A 15,634-nucleotide genomic window follows, 5' to 3' on the forward strand; every position below is an offset into this window, starting at 1 on the left:
CCGTGAAACGGGCAAGAAACAAGCGCTGCCGTGGTCTATGCAAACTAGCCCCAGAAGAGTTTAATTTAGTGTATTTTGTGGGTTTTTGGGACACAATCATGGGAAATGTAGTCATTTCTGCTAATTTCGGTTCTACTGTGTAAAGGTCCTTACACACCGGGGCGATTTTTTTCATGCGAATAATACGTTTTTTTTTTTAAACCTTATAAAGTCAATGCAAGCTTACACACCAGTTTCGCGGAGCGAAAAAAGCGTCTTTTAATTATTCGGAACGAGTCCGAATTTTGAGTATATTCGCATATTCGCCGGTGTGTAACCGCCTTTAAGCTTGTGTTACATTACTGCTGCTTAAGGCCCCTGCATGCTACCAAATGAGGTGGTCACCCTAGCACCGTTTGTGACCACCGAAACGGGCCTTAGGTGGACCCCACCTATGCAATTCTATGTGGGGCAGAGGTGGGTCTTAACTGGGATGCACATGTGGGCTATAAGTGGGTTATACCTGGGCCCTAGGTGTATTCCAACCAACCACAGTGCAGTGGCCATCACTCCAAATGAGGGGGGAGTAGGAGGGGCGCAGGGCGGGTGCACAGATCGCTGAACCAATGGTAGCCCACGGATGTTTTCTCTCAAGATTTAAAAGCCGCCCTTCTAAGACACATATCAGACGCGCTACAGGGTCTTTACTGACCGAGCTAAGGCCCCACTGGCTACGCCACTGATATGCGCTGCCAAGTGGGCGCGGGCGCTACGTGGGTGTGGGAGCTAGGGGTTCGGCCCCGCTGATAAACCAGAGCGGAAGAAGCAGGAAAAATGCACTGGGTGAGCAACTTCATTGAAATGAATGGGCGTGGATTTCCGGTACCCACTCTAGTTATTGTATAACTCTATGGGCTGATACCTTAGCCTTTGTTCAATCAAGGACTACCTTGAAGGCAGCAGGACTATTATCTAACCATAGCTGGTGTAGGGATTGGTATGCAGCCAGGGCATATCCACATGCCGCTGGGCCTTGTGCCACATACATTTTAAGGGGTCCCTGCTTCTCCAGAGTCAGAGCCGTGTTTGTTGTATCGCCTGCCAGGGTGATACGTTCCAGAAGAGACTGAGCATGACAAGCATGCAAGAGGTGAGGTTGACTTGAGATGAATGCATAAATGTTGTTTTAAAATGTGTAGCACATTGGCATCAGACACAAGGTTACATTTAGGGTCTATGTGTTTCTGTTAATATTATTGACCACTCATTTTGTCAGTCCATGGAAAAAAGTTGAAGACAAAAATGTTCACAAGCCGGCATGATGTATACGCATATATTTGATGTACATTTACCTACTATGTACATCTGTGTTAGTAAAAATAAAATACTGATATATATTAAGTACATTTATCCATGTACATCTGCAAATAAAAACAAAAACACATACTGGCCTCTGCCAACAATTATGTCCACCAAGTCCAGCAGAAAAGCTACTGGTTACTGAAGTACAAATTGAATAATACAGTAGATACTGTATGTTACAATATACACTCACGCACGCACGCACTCACGCACACACTCGCTCGCTCGCTCGCATGCACAGAGTAAGAATAAAGAGGGAGTGAGATCAGTTAAAATATAACCTCTTGTTTGAACAGTTAAAAAGTATATTTTTGTTGTGATTTGCAGTTGTAGTAACATCTCTTACCAGATCTAATCTTCCGTGGATGTTTCTGCTGAGCTGTGGTGGTCTTGGTCTCAACATTTGCATATTTTTTATCATCATCATCATCATCATCATCATCTTCCTCTTGGATGTCAATGTTTTCAGAATGTAAAGCGACAGCCATTTCTACCTTTATGACTTTAATTCATCTTATTCATCGTATCTGTTATGGTTCACCTCTTAGCAACAGAATGAACAATAGAGAAGGGTGGTCTTTATTTTATGAAATAATGAGTCTTATCATCCACCCTCCTCCCCCTCCTTCCTCCTGTTGTTTCCTCTTAGCAGAGGCAGTGCATTCACACCTCCTCCCCATCCTCCACTCACACCATCACACACCCTCCACCCTCTTTACCACTTTCAGTCTCACATAGCGTGAGAAACTTCTGTGTAACACATATGTATATATTTTTGTATTTTGTTATTTGTATTATTGTATTATTTCTTAATAAGCACTATTTATAAAAAATAACATTTAAAAAACAGCTGTCATCAACAAAGTGCTATACGGGAAAGGAGGTATAGCTAAATAACATAATACAGAAACCATCTATGTATACAATAAGACCCAGCTCAAAGACACAAATAAGCAATGAGCAATGAACACAGTAAGAAGTAAATAAACAAACCGTACAAGCAAAGGTAAATATCAGCCACATCAGTGGGAATCAATAGCTAGTGAATAAAACAGAGTGTTGGATTCAGTGAAGGGAGCAGATCTGACAGGGAGGATGATGCTGTTCCACTGTATAGGATCTGAGACAGTGAAGTGTCACCCCTGAGCCTCAGTTTAGTCTGTGGGACAACTAGGAACCTCAAGTCAGCTGACCTGAGGGTCCTGTATCATAACTTATATGAGAGTTGTTTCCTCGATATGATGATCATCAGTGATTATCATTATAAGTCTAAAACCAACCAACCAACCAGGCCTGTTTGTGTCATGTTTGATATGTAACCCAATAATTGTCTCCGCCGGGCCGAAGGCATGGCGAGAGAGTATGTTTTACCCCCTGTCCGTCCGTCCGTCCGTCCGTCCGTCCGTCCGTCCGTCCGTCCGTCCGTCCGTCCGTCCGTCCGTCCGTGTGTGTGTGTGTGTGTGTGTGTCCGTCTGCCACCAGCTAATCTCCGGCACCCCCGGTGTCGCCCGGTGGCTCCGAAACTGTGCACACACACTCCCTGGATGCCAATTCAGAACTTCTGCCCCAAATCTTTCACATGGACCTGTTATAGCGCCACCAGGAGGCTGATTTGTGCAAAACCCATTTTTTTATATTACTCCTACAAATTGTATCCAAACATCATGCAAATCATTACACAGTATCATTATAGTCATGTGATCAACACGGATCTGTACAATTTCCCATATTCCATCCTCATTGCCTAAGGTTGGCTTCCAAAGTTTGCAGGATTGGTCCGTTTTGAACAAAAAGCCTCAAAGTATACACACAGCTTGCGATTTCCATGAAATTTCACACGCACATTCCCTCTATGCTGAGGAAGAAATGCCACCCTTCTCACATTGGCCTGTTATAGCACCACCAGCAGGTCTAATTTAGCAAAACACATTTTTGGAACAAAATGCCTCAAATCATGAATGCAGTGTCAATGCAAGAATAAATAGCACGGTTGGCACCCTTTTCACATTGGCCTATTATAGCGCCACCAGGAGGCCAGAATAACGTACCTGACCTGGCGGAGACCTGTGCTCCGAGGAGCACTTTTTCTAGTTTTTTATGAAATCATAACGTCCTTCTAGAAAGAGGCACTTTGCAGAGCGCATATCTCTGCCAGAGTTTGTGGCCTACACTCATTGTTACATCTCAAGATCATGTGTACCTAATTGTCTCCGCCAGGCCGAAGGCATGGCGAGACAGTATGTTTTACCCCCTGTCCGTCCGTCCGTGTGTCCGTGTGTGTGTGTGTGTGTCCGTCTGTCACCAGCTAATCTCCGGCACCGTTGGCCCGGTCGCTCCAAAACTGTGCACACACACTCCCTGGATGCCAATTCAGAACTTCTACCCCAAATCTTTCACATGGGCCTGTTATAGCGCCACCAGGAGGCCGATTTGTGCAAAACCCATTTTTTTAATATTACTCCTACAAAATGTTTCCTAACGTCATGCAAATCAGTACACAGTATCTCTATAGTCATGTGATCAACACGGATCTGTCCGATTTCCCATATTCCATCCTCATTGCCTAAGGTTGGCTTCCAAAGTTTGCAGGATTGGTCCGTTTTGAACAAAAAGCCTCAAAGTATACACACAGCTTGCGATTTCCGTGAAATTTCACACGCACATTCCCTCTAGGCCGAGGAAGAAATGCCACCCTTCTCACATTGGCCTGTTATAGCGCCACCAGCAGGTCTAATTTAGCAAAACACATTTTTGGAACAAAATGCCTCAAATCATGAATGCAGTGTCAATGCAAGAATAAATGGCACGGTTGGCACCCTTTTCACATTGGCCTATTATAGCGCCACCAGGAGGCCAGGATAACGTACGTGACCTGGCGGAGACCTGTGCTCCCAGGAGCACTTTTTCTAGTTTGGTCATGTTTCTGCAAGAAACAGTGAGCTTGTACCTCTAGATCTGCTATTTTTGCAAAAAGTTAAAGTGGCTAAAGTGTGTGGAGGTCATAACTACATCCATTGGAACACCGGACAGTGACGATATTATAGCCAATTGGAATAGAATAACAATTTAAAAAAGATACTTGTTATTGCATGACTCCAGAGATCATCTGTAGTGATGTGTGTGAGTTGTAGAGTAGTATAGCAACAAGTGGGTTTTGAAGAAAATGCACAATAGCAGAAAATGTAGTTTGGTGGAAATGGGTGTGGCCTACATTATATGGGTAGTTGCATCATGATCCACAGAGTTCAGTGAGTTTCTTTTTAGTTTGTTTTGCTTGACCTATGCTTCAAGAGTTATAGGCCAAAACATAAACTGGCTGGTATAGTGCCAACATGAAGGCGATCTCTTTCTCTCTCTCCCTCTCTCTCTCTCCCACCCCCCCCCCCCTCTCTCTCTCTCTCTCTCTGTTTCTAAGAAAAAGGACAGATGAACAGAGGAACTTTAAAAATAATTCTAAGAGTCATCTTCAACAGGATGTGGTCTATCTTATACTGCAGGTCTGAACATGTGGTTTTTATTCTCACACGAACATCAGCTAGAGTATCATTATGCTGTTATAACTAACCGATTATTCTACTTTTAATCAATATTCTTAAGATAAAACAACATTCATGGTCATAGTTATTTATTATTAAATATGGAGTCTCTTTAGACTGTAGGGAAACATACTGTACCATAATGTACCAACTTTGCTTGTTATTTATTTATCTATCTAGGAGAATTTGAAGAAACCAAACAAATACAGCCATTCATCTGCAGTCATAGAGAACAACTTCTCTCTATGACAAAGAAGGAGGATGTACCGTGGTGTGTGTGTGTGTGTGTGTGTGTGTGTGTGTGTGTGTGTGTGTGTGTGTGTGTGTGTGTCCGTGTGTCCGTGTGTGTGTGTGTGTGTGTGTGTGTGTGTGTGTGTGTGTGTGTGTGTGTGTGTGTGTGTGTGTGTGTGTGTGTGTGTGTGTGTGTGTGTGTGTGTGTGTGTGTGTTTGCGACAGGGGACGGCCCTGGCTGTTGGAACTGTTTATGAGCGGGTGTTTGTGTGTGTTCTTTGTCGTTTTGAGTCGTGAGACACTCACTATGGGAAACAGCGCCATCTGGCGATGCAACAGAGCTACACAATACGCTCCCGGGGCCCAAGTATTGGGCAAGAGGGTATGTCACGTGACCGGCTGTCCCTTCCCCTTTCCGGAAGGACATATAAGGCCCGGTCGTGACGTAATACTTCCTCTTCAGTTCCTCTGTTCGCAGATGCATACGGCTACACGCTTTTAAAAACTGAAAAGAACATCTTATCAACTCATCTTTGATTTTCTTGGACCACGAGAGAAACCAGCTATAACCCTCAAAGCGGAGATTCGGATTAATCACCCGCGGGTTTTCTCTCGCGTCGGAAAAACAACTTAAATAAACTTCTTTCTACCTCGTGGTGAGTTGGCCGCTTTAGCTGCTACTTAGCTGCTTCTAGCCGCTAGCTGCTAACTAGCTTAGCTGTTCGGCTACAGCCACAGCTACTAGCACCGGGCCGCGGAAAACAACAAGCAGCCACCGCCGCTATGGGGGCTGGACCTCAGCCCCCAAAGCACCAGGCTCTCTCCCCCTCTCCCCCCCCCACCCAAGTCGTTCCTCTCCAGCGGCAACCTCCAGCTGGAGGACGACCAGTTCTCCATGGAGGGGGACTACAACGAGGAGGAAGAGTACGAGGAGGGTGAATACAACGAGGAGGAATACGACGATGAGGAGCTCCCATGTGCTCAGGACTCCTCGGACGTCGCCATGCTCAGCCCGGTAGCAGGAGACGACGGACGGGCTGCTTCCACCGGCTCATCATTCAGCTGAACCTGCACGCCACTCATTGGACCGGAAGGTCCCTGGACCTCTGCGCCATGCAGGAACGGAACAGGTGGCTGGACCTCGTCCATTTCCCCGGCGAAGCCGGCCAGGAGGCCAGAAAGCAGCTTCTGACCCTTGACCTGGACGCTGAGAACCTCTTCAAGGGAGGTGCTAACTTCATAAAGTCCTTCACTGAGGAGAGAAGGACGACCCAGGAGGCCGCCACGGGCGTCTTCGAACGACTCGCCTCCTCCTCCAACGCCAGGCCCCGAGGAGAGAGACCTGCGGCGAGAGGAGGGCGCTCCTCCTCCCGCCAGACCAGGTCAGGACGTCCCCAGAACGCACCCACACCGGCAACATCCAGGGACAGGGAGAGGTCCCAAGAGGAGGCTGGTACTCGACCTCAAGCCTCTCACCCCACCCCTGCTAACAGGGCTCCACGTCGCGACGCCACCCGCTCCCGTCGCGGGCGGGGGAAGTGACATTTTCCCCCTTGTTCCTCCCAATGTCAGGCAGGCATGGGAGGAGACACAACACTGCCAACCGCTCCACCCAGAGCTGCACGGTCAGACTGGACGGACGCGGACCCCCCCGGTTTTAACGGGGAAGAGACAGGGACCCTTTTTGCACCTCAAGCATAGAGTCTTGGACCACTCCTCCACAGCCAAGCAGCAAAAAATGGCGCACATTTCTGTGAGGTCCCCTGCAATCCCCTGTAATTGTTCCAATAAATTTGTTGCAAATTACAAAACCTTGTCTTATTCAACCCTGCATGTAGACCAGGGAGAACGGGAGCCACCTACATGGCGGCCCCCCGTTCTCGGTGGTCCCCCTATGAGCCCACAGTGCTCGGTAAACCCGGTTCTCGGTTTTCCGAACACCTGTGGGACAAATCTACTGAATGTATTTACACCAATGCAGGGAATAAAATCACCAATGCAGGTAATAAAATCAGTATCACCTCTGTCCGCCAGAGGGCGCCTTTGCACCTTGGCACAGGGGTCACGCCGGTTTTATCTCCCATTTCTCCCATCCGAGAGAGGGCGCCAAAACGCCACTGTAGTAAGAGGGATCCACAAGATGGCCGCACGGAAGGTAGGCAAGATGGCGACAACCTGTCCAGACCGGAAGTTGACGTCAGGGAGGCATCGCGTGCGGGGTCACGTGACTTCCTTGAATCTCCCAGTCAGTCATTTAACGCCTATACTGTCTCTAGTGGGCACCACACGTGTGGTCCCACGGGAGCGATCGGCCACGTCACTAGTTTCCATGACAACGGCCGAACGGTCTGTGGGACGAGTGACACCAGCACCCCTCCCCCACCCTCTAGCTCGCTGCTTGGCGCAGTGGAAAGCTTGCCACCCGTCTCCTTGGGTGCTTCGCACCATACAGAAGGGTTAAAAGATACAATTCTCCGCGAAACCTCCTATGTCAGACAAGGTATTGTTCTCCCATGCGAAGGGCGGAGCGGCGATAACTTTACGAGAGGAGGTTCTCTCTCTCCTAAGCAAAGCCGCCATCAGAGAATTATCTCCGGATCAGAAACGACTGGGTTTCTTCTCGAAATATTTTCTGGTCAAGAAAAAAGGGGGGGGGGGGGGGGTGTACGACCCATCCTGGATCTGAGAGGTCTCAACAAATTTCTAACGAAATTCAAGTTTCGCATGCTGACAACCGCGACGTTGTTACGCACGGTGCGTCAGGGCGACTGGTGGACCAGCATAGACATGAAGGATGCTTATTTCCACATTCCTATCTACCCACCGCACAGAAAGTTTCTGCGCTTCGGGTTCGAGGGACGAGTGTACGAGTACACGGTCCTCCCGTTTGGAATGTCCCTGAGCCCCTGTGTGTTCGTGAAATGCACGCAGGCGGCTATAGCTCCGTTGAGGAGACAGGGGATACGTCTGTCGACTTACATCGACGACTGGCTCTTGGCAGGAGACTCCGGTCAAGAGGTGGCGAGACACACAGAGATAGCTATCTCGCATCTGACGTCTTTGGGTTTCACCGTCAATTTTCAGAAGAGTGTGCTGATTCCATGTCAACAAACTTCTTTCATAGGGATTTCACTGAATTCAACTACGCTGGTGGCACGCCTATCCAAGGAGAGAATAGACAGTTTCCTAGCCTGTGTGAGGTCTTTTCGAGTAGGAAAGAAAGTCACGTACAGGCTGTGCCTGCAGGCAGCGGGTCTGATGGCTTCGGCCATACACCTGATCCGCCTAGGCAGGCTCTTTATGAGACCTTTTCAGGGTGGGTGCGGGATCTCAACATCCCACCCACCATGGGGTCTCGACGGGTTGTGGTGTCTCCACGTTGCATGGAGGCACTCAGACCGTGGTCATGCTCAATTTTTCTGTCAGAGGGTGTCAGTGTGGGTGCGGTGATTTCACGGAAGGTTGTCACGACGGACGCCAGCCTGACAGGCTGGGGCGCCGTTCAAGAGGGCCATGCAGCCAGGGGAGTGTGGGACTCGGTCTACAACTGGCCCACATCAACTACCTGGAGCTGATGGCGGTGTTTCACGCACTCAAGTGTTTCGAGGCGCGCATCAGCGGTTGTCATGTCCTGGTCAGGACGGACAACACTACGACCATGTGCTACATCACAAGCAGGGAGGCTAATGCTCCCGAGTGTTGGACAACCTGGCGCGCAAGCTGACAATGTGGTGCGACTCGCGCCTGCTGTCGATCCGCACGGTCCATGTCCCAGGCCTCCAGAACAGCGGGCGGATCTGCTGTCCAGGGGCAGGTATTGGTACACGGATTGGTCACTCAATCCGAAAGTGGCGGACATGATTTGGACCAGGTTCTGTCTGTGCTGCTAGTAGCTCCAGCATGGGGCGTTTGGAGATCAGAAATAACTCCTCTCCTCTACGCAGAGCCGTGGCACCTCCCTCCGATCGAGGACCTGCTGCGGCAAGCAGGGAACGAGATCAACCACCCCAGCCCCCGGGACCTGGACCTGTGGGTCTTGCCCGTGAGAGGGCCAACTTAGACTCGTGCGGTTTGCCCCCTGACGTGGTAGCTACCATTCAGGGGGCCAGGGCCGGATCTACGAGGGCTGCCTATGACATTAAATGGAATATTTTTGTGTCATGGTGCCGGGAGCAGTCACTGGTGGTGGTGGCTTTTCGGGCTCCGGTGCGCAGCATTCTTATTTTCCTGCAAAGCAGGTTAAATCAGGGCTTGGCTTTCTCGACGGTCAAGGTGTACCTGGGGGCCATCTCCGCCTGCCACAAAGGTTTCGATGTCGGGACGGTTGGCAAACATCCCCTGTTGCGGCGTTTCATGGGCGGCGCCAAACGGGCCAGGCCAACTAACAGGCCTCTGTTTCCAGCCTGGGATTTGGCGGTGGTGCTGAATGCACTTTGCCTCTCTCCTTTTGAGCCTCTCGAGACTGCGAGCCTGAAAATAGTTAGACGATCCTCCTGGTGGCCCTGTCTACGGCTAAGAGGGTTAGTGACCTACATGCACTCTCGGTGAGTTCGGAGTGCTTGAGGTTCTCTGGTGATGACAGGAGGGTTCTGTTGAAACCGAACCTGGCATTTGTTACCAAGACCGGGGTGGTAGCACCGGCTCCGGTCGAGTTGGTAGCTTTTCATCCACCTCCTTTCGCTTCGGCGGAGGATGAGCGGTTGCATTGTCTTTGCCCAGTGAGGGCCTTGAGGCTCTACTGTCGGAAGACGGCGGCCAGCAGGTCGTCTACGCAGCTGTTTGTCTCCTATCGCCGCGGTGACCAGCGGACGGCGGTTGCCAAGCCAACGCTTTCCAGGTGGATAGTTGAGGCTATAAGGCTCGCCTATACTAGTGGTGGGACCCCAGTACCTGATGGACTGAGGGCTCACTCGAGTGGCTGCATCCTGGGCCCTCTCTAGGGGGGTTTCGGTCCAGGAGATTTGCACGGCCGCTAACTGGTCGTCACCTTCGACCTTTGCTGCCTTTTACAGCTTGGACGTGGCGGCTTCCTCAGTGGCGCACGCAGTCCTGGGCGTGTCAGCCTCATCTACTTGAGGTGCCTTCTCCTCCTGATGTGATCCTGGGGGCTAACGATCTGTTGGTCTCGGGAGCAGGGGGCCCTGTTCCCTTGTTGAAGGGTTGGTAGGTGACGGACCTTGTTGTCTATTAGCTGAATAAGGCAGACTTCGGTCTGTCAGGGCCTCCTTTATCTTATCCCTTATGCCGCGTCCGGGCCCGGTGGGTCTGGGCGCCCCAGAGGTCGGGGCCCCGCCGTGTGCTGGCCCCAGGGCCGGAGGGGGCATGTGCGGTTTTATTTCAGGGATTGAACGTTTTTAACGCTTCCGGGGGGTTTATAGATCCCATAGTGAGTGTCTCACGACTCAAAACGACAAAGAACTAGAGGTTACGTAGGTAACCCCGGTTGTTTCGCCACTGCGAACAGAGGAACTGTGTTAAGAGGAAGTATTACGTCACGACCAGGCCTAATATGTCCTTCCGGAAAGGGGAAGGGACAGCCGGTCACGTGACATACCCTCTTGCCCAATACTTGGGCCCCGGGAGCGTATTGTGTAGCTCTGTTGCATAGCCAGATGGCGCTGTTTCCCATAGTGAGTGTCTCACTCCTAAACTTAAAGAACCGGGGTTACCTACCTAACCTCTAGTTCTCTGTGGTCCCATGACGTGGCGACGGGACGCGTGCGTGTGTGTTGGAAGTGTTGCAGATAGTACAAGGTAGTGCAAGTTGCAAGTACAAAGTCACTTTCCATCCCTGATAGGCCTATACTGTCTGTGCACAGCGCATAACCCAAACTGCACATACTTTGGGTGCTCATACCCCCCGACGGGTATGGTCTAGTTAAATGTTATTCATATGTGTCTATGTGTGCACTGTGCAGTTTGTTTGCATGGATATCTATTTACATGTTACATGTTTATATCTGTACATTTACATTGTGTGCATACGTTTGTATGTGCAGACTTGATATTCAAAGTGTCATGTTCCAGTGTGTTTAAACCACATAGACAGGCAGTCTGTGGGCATACTATATTGGACTCCACTGTGGCTGGCTAGACACAGATTCACAAACCACAGATCACTTGACCACAGTCCATAATGCTCTTCTGTATTTTACAGTGGAACCATTAATAAGAATGCTTCTTGTTAGGTAACCTGAACCATTACATTTTGATTACCCTTTTTGATCAATAGATCCAATTAGTTTGACCTTCCAATTTATGTTTGTAGAAGTTGCTGGATGTTGGATAGGGGAGTGCTGGCCAAAACCGGTTGAGAACCACTGATCTAACAGGAAACATAACCTTGTTCCCAGACGTATCTCATCTCACCAGGAGAAAAACCTGCAAAACAACTACAGCAGAAAGTATCTATAGGCTTCTTCAAAATGCATAACGACACATTGTTCAATTCAGTTTAATTCAGTTCAATTCAATTGAAAGGGCTTTATTGGCATCAACATGTCAACAACAATGTAGCCAAAGCATGAAAATACAATTTGTCCAAATATTTGGCATCATGTAATGATTGATTGAATACTTTATTAGTCAGAACAGGATGAGGTACAGTAAGACATTAAGGGCCTCTTGAAACCTTTAACAAACACAACACAGTCTTCTTCACCAGATGTATTGGTCCAGTACCTGGAGAAGTAGGAACATTTGATTCATTAGAATACATTTCAAATGTAAATCCATGGGGTTCTACCAACAAAACAATACAATTAGACACTGTATGTTCTTTTGTTCAGATGAATGACAAATGATGAACAATGTGATGTCTCACTGACCACAGAACGTCCTCCTCAGCTCATCTCTCTGCAGTTACATTGTTGTATCTGGACTGTAAATCATCATTATGTTCTTTCAGGTTGGTGTATCTGGACTTTATCTGGTCCAGGTCTTTGATCAATTCAAAATCTGCAATAAGGCAAATCAACAATCTGATGAGTTTTACATACAACTTTGTTCTAATTGTAAATCTTAATTCAACAATGAGACAAAGGATCTTATTTTGGAGAACAGAGATAACAGCCAGCACTCAATAAATGTCCTTTTCAAGGGGTTTCAACCTAACAGGTCTTCCTCAGCGTTGTGTCAAGACAACAGGAAGTGAGGATAAGTAGTGTACTGTATGATGCAATCAAGTCCAAATTAATACTGGCAAACTGTCATCACCTTGAAAGCAACAACAATAAAGACTCAATATTATTAATATGGCACCAGGAAAGGACAAATGCTATGTGAAATGTAATGCAAGACAAGACAAGACACTTAAACATACAAATACAGTTTGTAGGAAGATCACAGTGAGTCAATACATAAATGTCCAGAAGGGTTCATAGTGCCCCTCAGATATCATTGACCAGTCCCATCTGCATGGTGAAGGTAGTTCTGGTGTGGACACCAGCACCTGACCCCATCACACGTGGCCTCCTTGGTACACTGCTCTCTTATGCTGTCCTAGGGCAGCAGCCTTTGTCCCAGAGATTGACTGTACATTGTGCCTCTTCGCAAATAACTTCCTCCTTGCCGTATTTATTTCTGTACATGAGCTGGTTCGGTCATAGAGTAAGATAATAAACCTCTCAAACGTGGCTGAAGACAGTTTTATCAGGGAATATGTAAGCTCAGGAAACAAAGACCATACAGCCCTATGCAGTATTTTTTCCCATGTGGCCAACAAAGCTTGACACAGTGTCACAGCCCGTCAATACATGGATCACTGGTAGTGCGTTCTCAGGCCCTAGCCCTGCTGTCATTTCATGGGCTGTGTTACGAACATTCAGGGCATACTCACCCATACTCGCCTATCCCCATAAATGGAGACAAAGTCTGACAGTATAGAATAGCTAGAAAAGGAGATTCCTAAAACATACCTAGCTCTGACATCAGAACACTCCTTCTAGAAACCCCATATACGGAGATAACCGGAACCATCCAGGACTGACATCATAGTCCCCGGTTTGGGCATGACAGACATAGCCAGCTCCATATGTGGGAATGCCTGACACCACCTGACATCACCGCCGTGATGTCAGGAGCCACCCTCAGTGGTATAAAACAAGCCGTATGTCAGGGTTGAACTAATCTCATCATCGGCATTAGACCCAGTCTTACCCCTTCCAGAGTGAACAACATAGACCCAATCAGGAATAGCTCATCAGACAATCCAGTGTAATCAGCGACGCTCGAGGAACATATTGACCCTATACAGAGTACCAGGACAACTGGCTGGCCGTACAAACCAGCTAGGCCTCTCAGTGGCTCTTGAGCCCGGTTCTAAACAATCAGCCGATTATAAGTGTTACAGGCTGTATTGGAAATAATGGAAATTCTTTCCAGTTCTAAAAGCCAACCAAAGCTCATCTTCTGGCTGTAGAGTCTGAACCACTGCCACAGAGGAAGCACCACAACATCAGTATGATCCCGTTTTAATCATCATTTTATGATGGCCATTTCTTGCTGCATGGGCCACATATATAATACATAATAACATGCGATTATCAGCTTCCTCATGCGTACAAGGAGCAATCGAAGACCTATATCTGGGAGTGGTGGCTTGATAAAGACTTCTACATCATTAGTGACAACAAGCTGTTCATCTTCCTTGACATACAACCTGACGCAGAGCATCTGAGTGCAAGGCAATTTAGGTGAGGTGAAAAACAAGGCACCTTGCCTCCAGAAATTGTCAATAAGTCTGTCCAGTGCACACCTCATGCCAATCAACCTGCCCCAAAATAGCACCCAATGTATTTAAAGCAACAGCAACACTATTTTTGACTGAAATATAGCATGTAAAGATACTGTTTATTATAGAGTGACACTCACTGTATATGACCAGGACAATGATGATGACAGCCAATAGGATTACAAACAGCAGACCCAACAGACCCAGACACACTGCAGCAGCTCTGAAACCGTTCTGCTTTGAGCCTGAAAAACACAAGACAAACCTATGAGGAGTCTTCAGAAAATACTTTAAACCTTTTAACAAGTTATGATGTTTTATAAATAGCCAACAAGTAATTTATGTTCTTAAAGATGCGATAAATTACATTTTTGATTAAACAAAAAAAGTTAAAGCTCTCTACGGAAAGTAATCTTTGCTATAGAGTGTTTGCTTAGTAGCAGGGGTCTTCCCGTCGCTTCAGTTCTTTAGTAAACAGAAAATGTATTATCTTTTGAACCGAATACAATGCATTTTGTCTTATTATTTTGTATTAAATTTTTTTTAAAGTTAGGGTAAGTGATATTATTTGTCAAAATAAGTGTTAAATACTGTAGCTCTATATTCTGATAGTTTTGCTATAGAGTACTATCAGAAAATGCATTTTCAGGTCAGGATACCAATTGTATCGAATCAGGAGACAGACTCACAGGATACAGATTAAACAAGTGACATTGGAAGTGGTGACGCTAAGAAATTAGCTGACAAAATTGGAACTGGAACACTATAAAAAATGAAGCTGATAATGGGTACTCTCTCCTGATTGGCTGACCTGGCAACCCACATGAAAATGTATTTTATATCTATTAAAGAGCTGGAGAGACGGGGAGACCTCAGTTACTGAACAAACACTCTCTAACCTGAACATATCACGTATCCTACCTTTAATTTATCACTTAAAACTATGCCAAGTTCAATGTGTTTGCAGATGTATGTGTCATCAATATGATATCAATATGTCATAGTACTACTGACATCATAGATTGGCCTCAAAGTGCACTAAGTACTCTGACAACGGATACAATAGATATACAACTGGTATTGCATAAGAAGGGGGTGGGTGCGTTAATCGTTCCCAACACGCATTGCTCTAATTTTAATAGATAGTGAGGATAAGGTTAGTGTGCTTTTAAAAAAAAAATTGTAGATTAAACAAGGCAGAGCACATGAGACGTGTGGCTTAATCATACGTGAATAAGCACAAATGTTCAAATATGATCACTTAGGCAGCACTTAGAATTCATGTCATTGTTTCTGGTCTTTTGTTTTTTATTTTTTACAAGGGACACTGTTCCTTTACGGCAAGAAACGGCACGGGACGTTATGTACAATTAGAGTATAGCCTCACTATCAGACACACCACTACACCACTGCTCTTGCGTACCATCCATAGATGTGTTAGTTAATCATTGTAGCGTTTAATTTTACCTCCATTTTGCTGTTGTGTTGTGTTCTGCTGTACAGCATCCTGCTGTGTGCCAGGGTCAGGGTCAGGGTCAAGGTTGTCTGCAGAGACATAGATGTCATTGTCTACCATCCTCTCCTCTCTCTCTCCTCTCTCCTCCATCTCCTGCTGCCTCTCTCTTCGGCCATATCTGACCTGCTTTGCCAGGTCTGGTACGGCGTACACGTCCTCCGCCATTCTAGTTCATCTTCAAACTACTTTCGTTTAAGAGGAGGTCTAACCTTACAAAAGCATATCAACGGAACCCAACAAGTTCACACTTTTGGGCGTCACGTGCTTAAGATCATGCTC

At 47.2% G+C, this 15,634-nt stretch overlaps 1 protein-coding gene across 1 annotated transcript; it reads right to left on the reverse strand.

The window, feature by feature from the left end:
- Positions 1–11,658: 11,658 nt before the first annotated feature.
- On the reverse strand, positions 11,659–15,424 carry LOC308099051 (uncharacterized protein). Its single transcript, XM_080447602.1, has 4 exons — positions 15,307–15,424; positions 13,980–14,084; positions 11,936–12,065; positions 11,659–11,789 (listed from the first exon to the last, which is right to left on the reverse strand). The coding sequence occupies exons 1-3, from the start codon at positions 15,413–15,415 to the stop codon at positions 11,956–11,958; spliced, it is 324 nt and encodes a 107-aa protein (XP_080303728.1). The 5' UTR covers positions 15,416–15,424; the 3' UTR covers positions 11,659–11,789; positions 11,936–11,955.
- Between the last annotated feature and the right edge of the window lie 210 nt (positions 15,425–15,634).

Source organism: Gymnoscopelus braueri (genome assembly GCF_963280865.1).
Source record: "Gymnoscopelus braueri genome assembly, chromosome: 2".
Classification (NCBI taxonomy): domain Eukaryota; kingdom Metazoa; phylum Chordata; class Actinopteri; order Myctophiformes; family Myctophidae; genus Gymnoscopelus; species Gymnoscopelus braueri.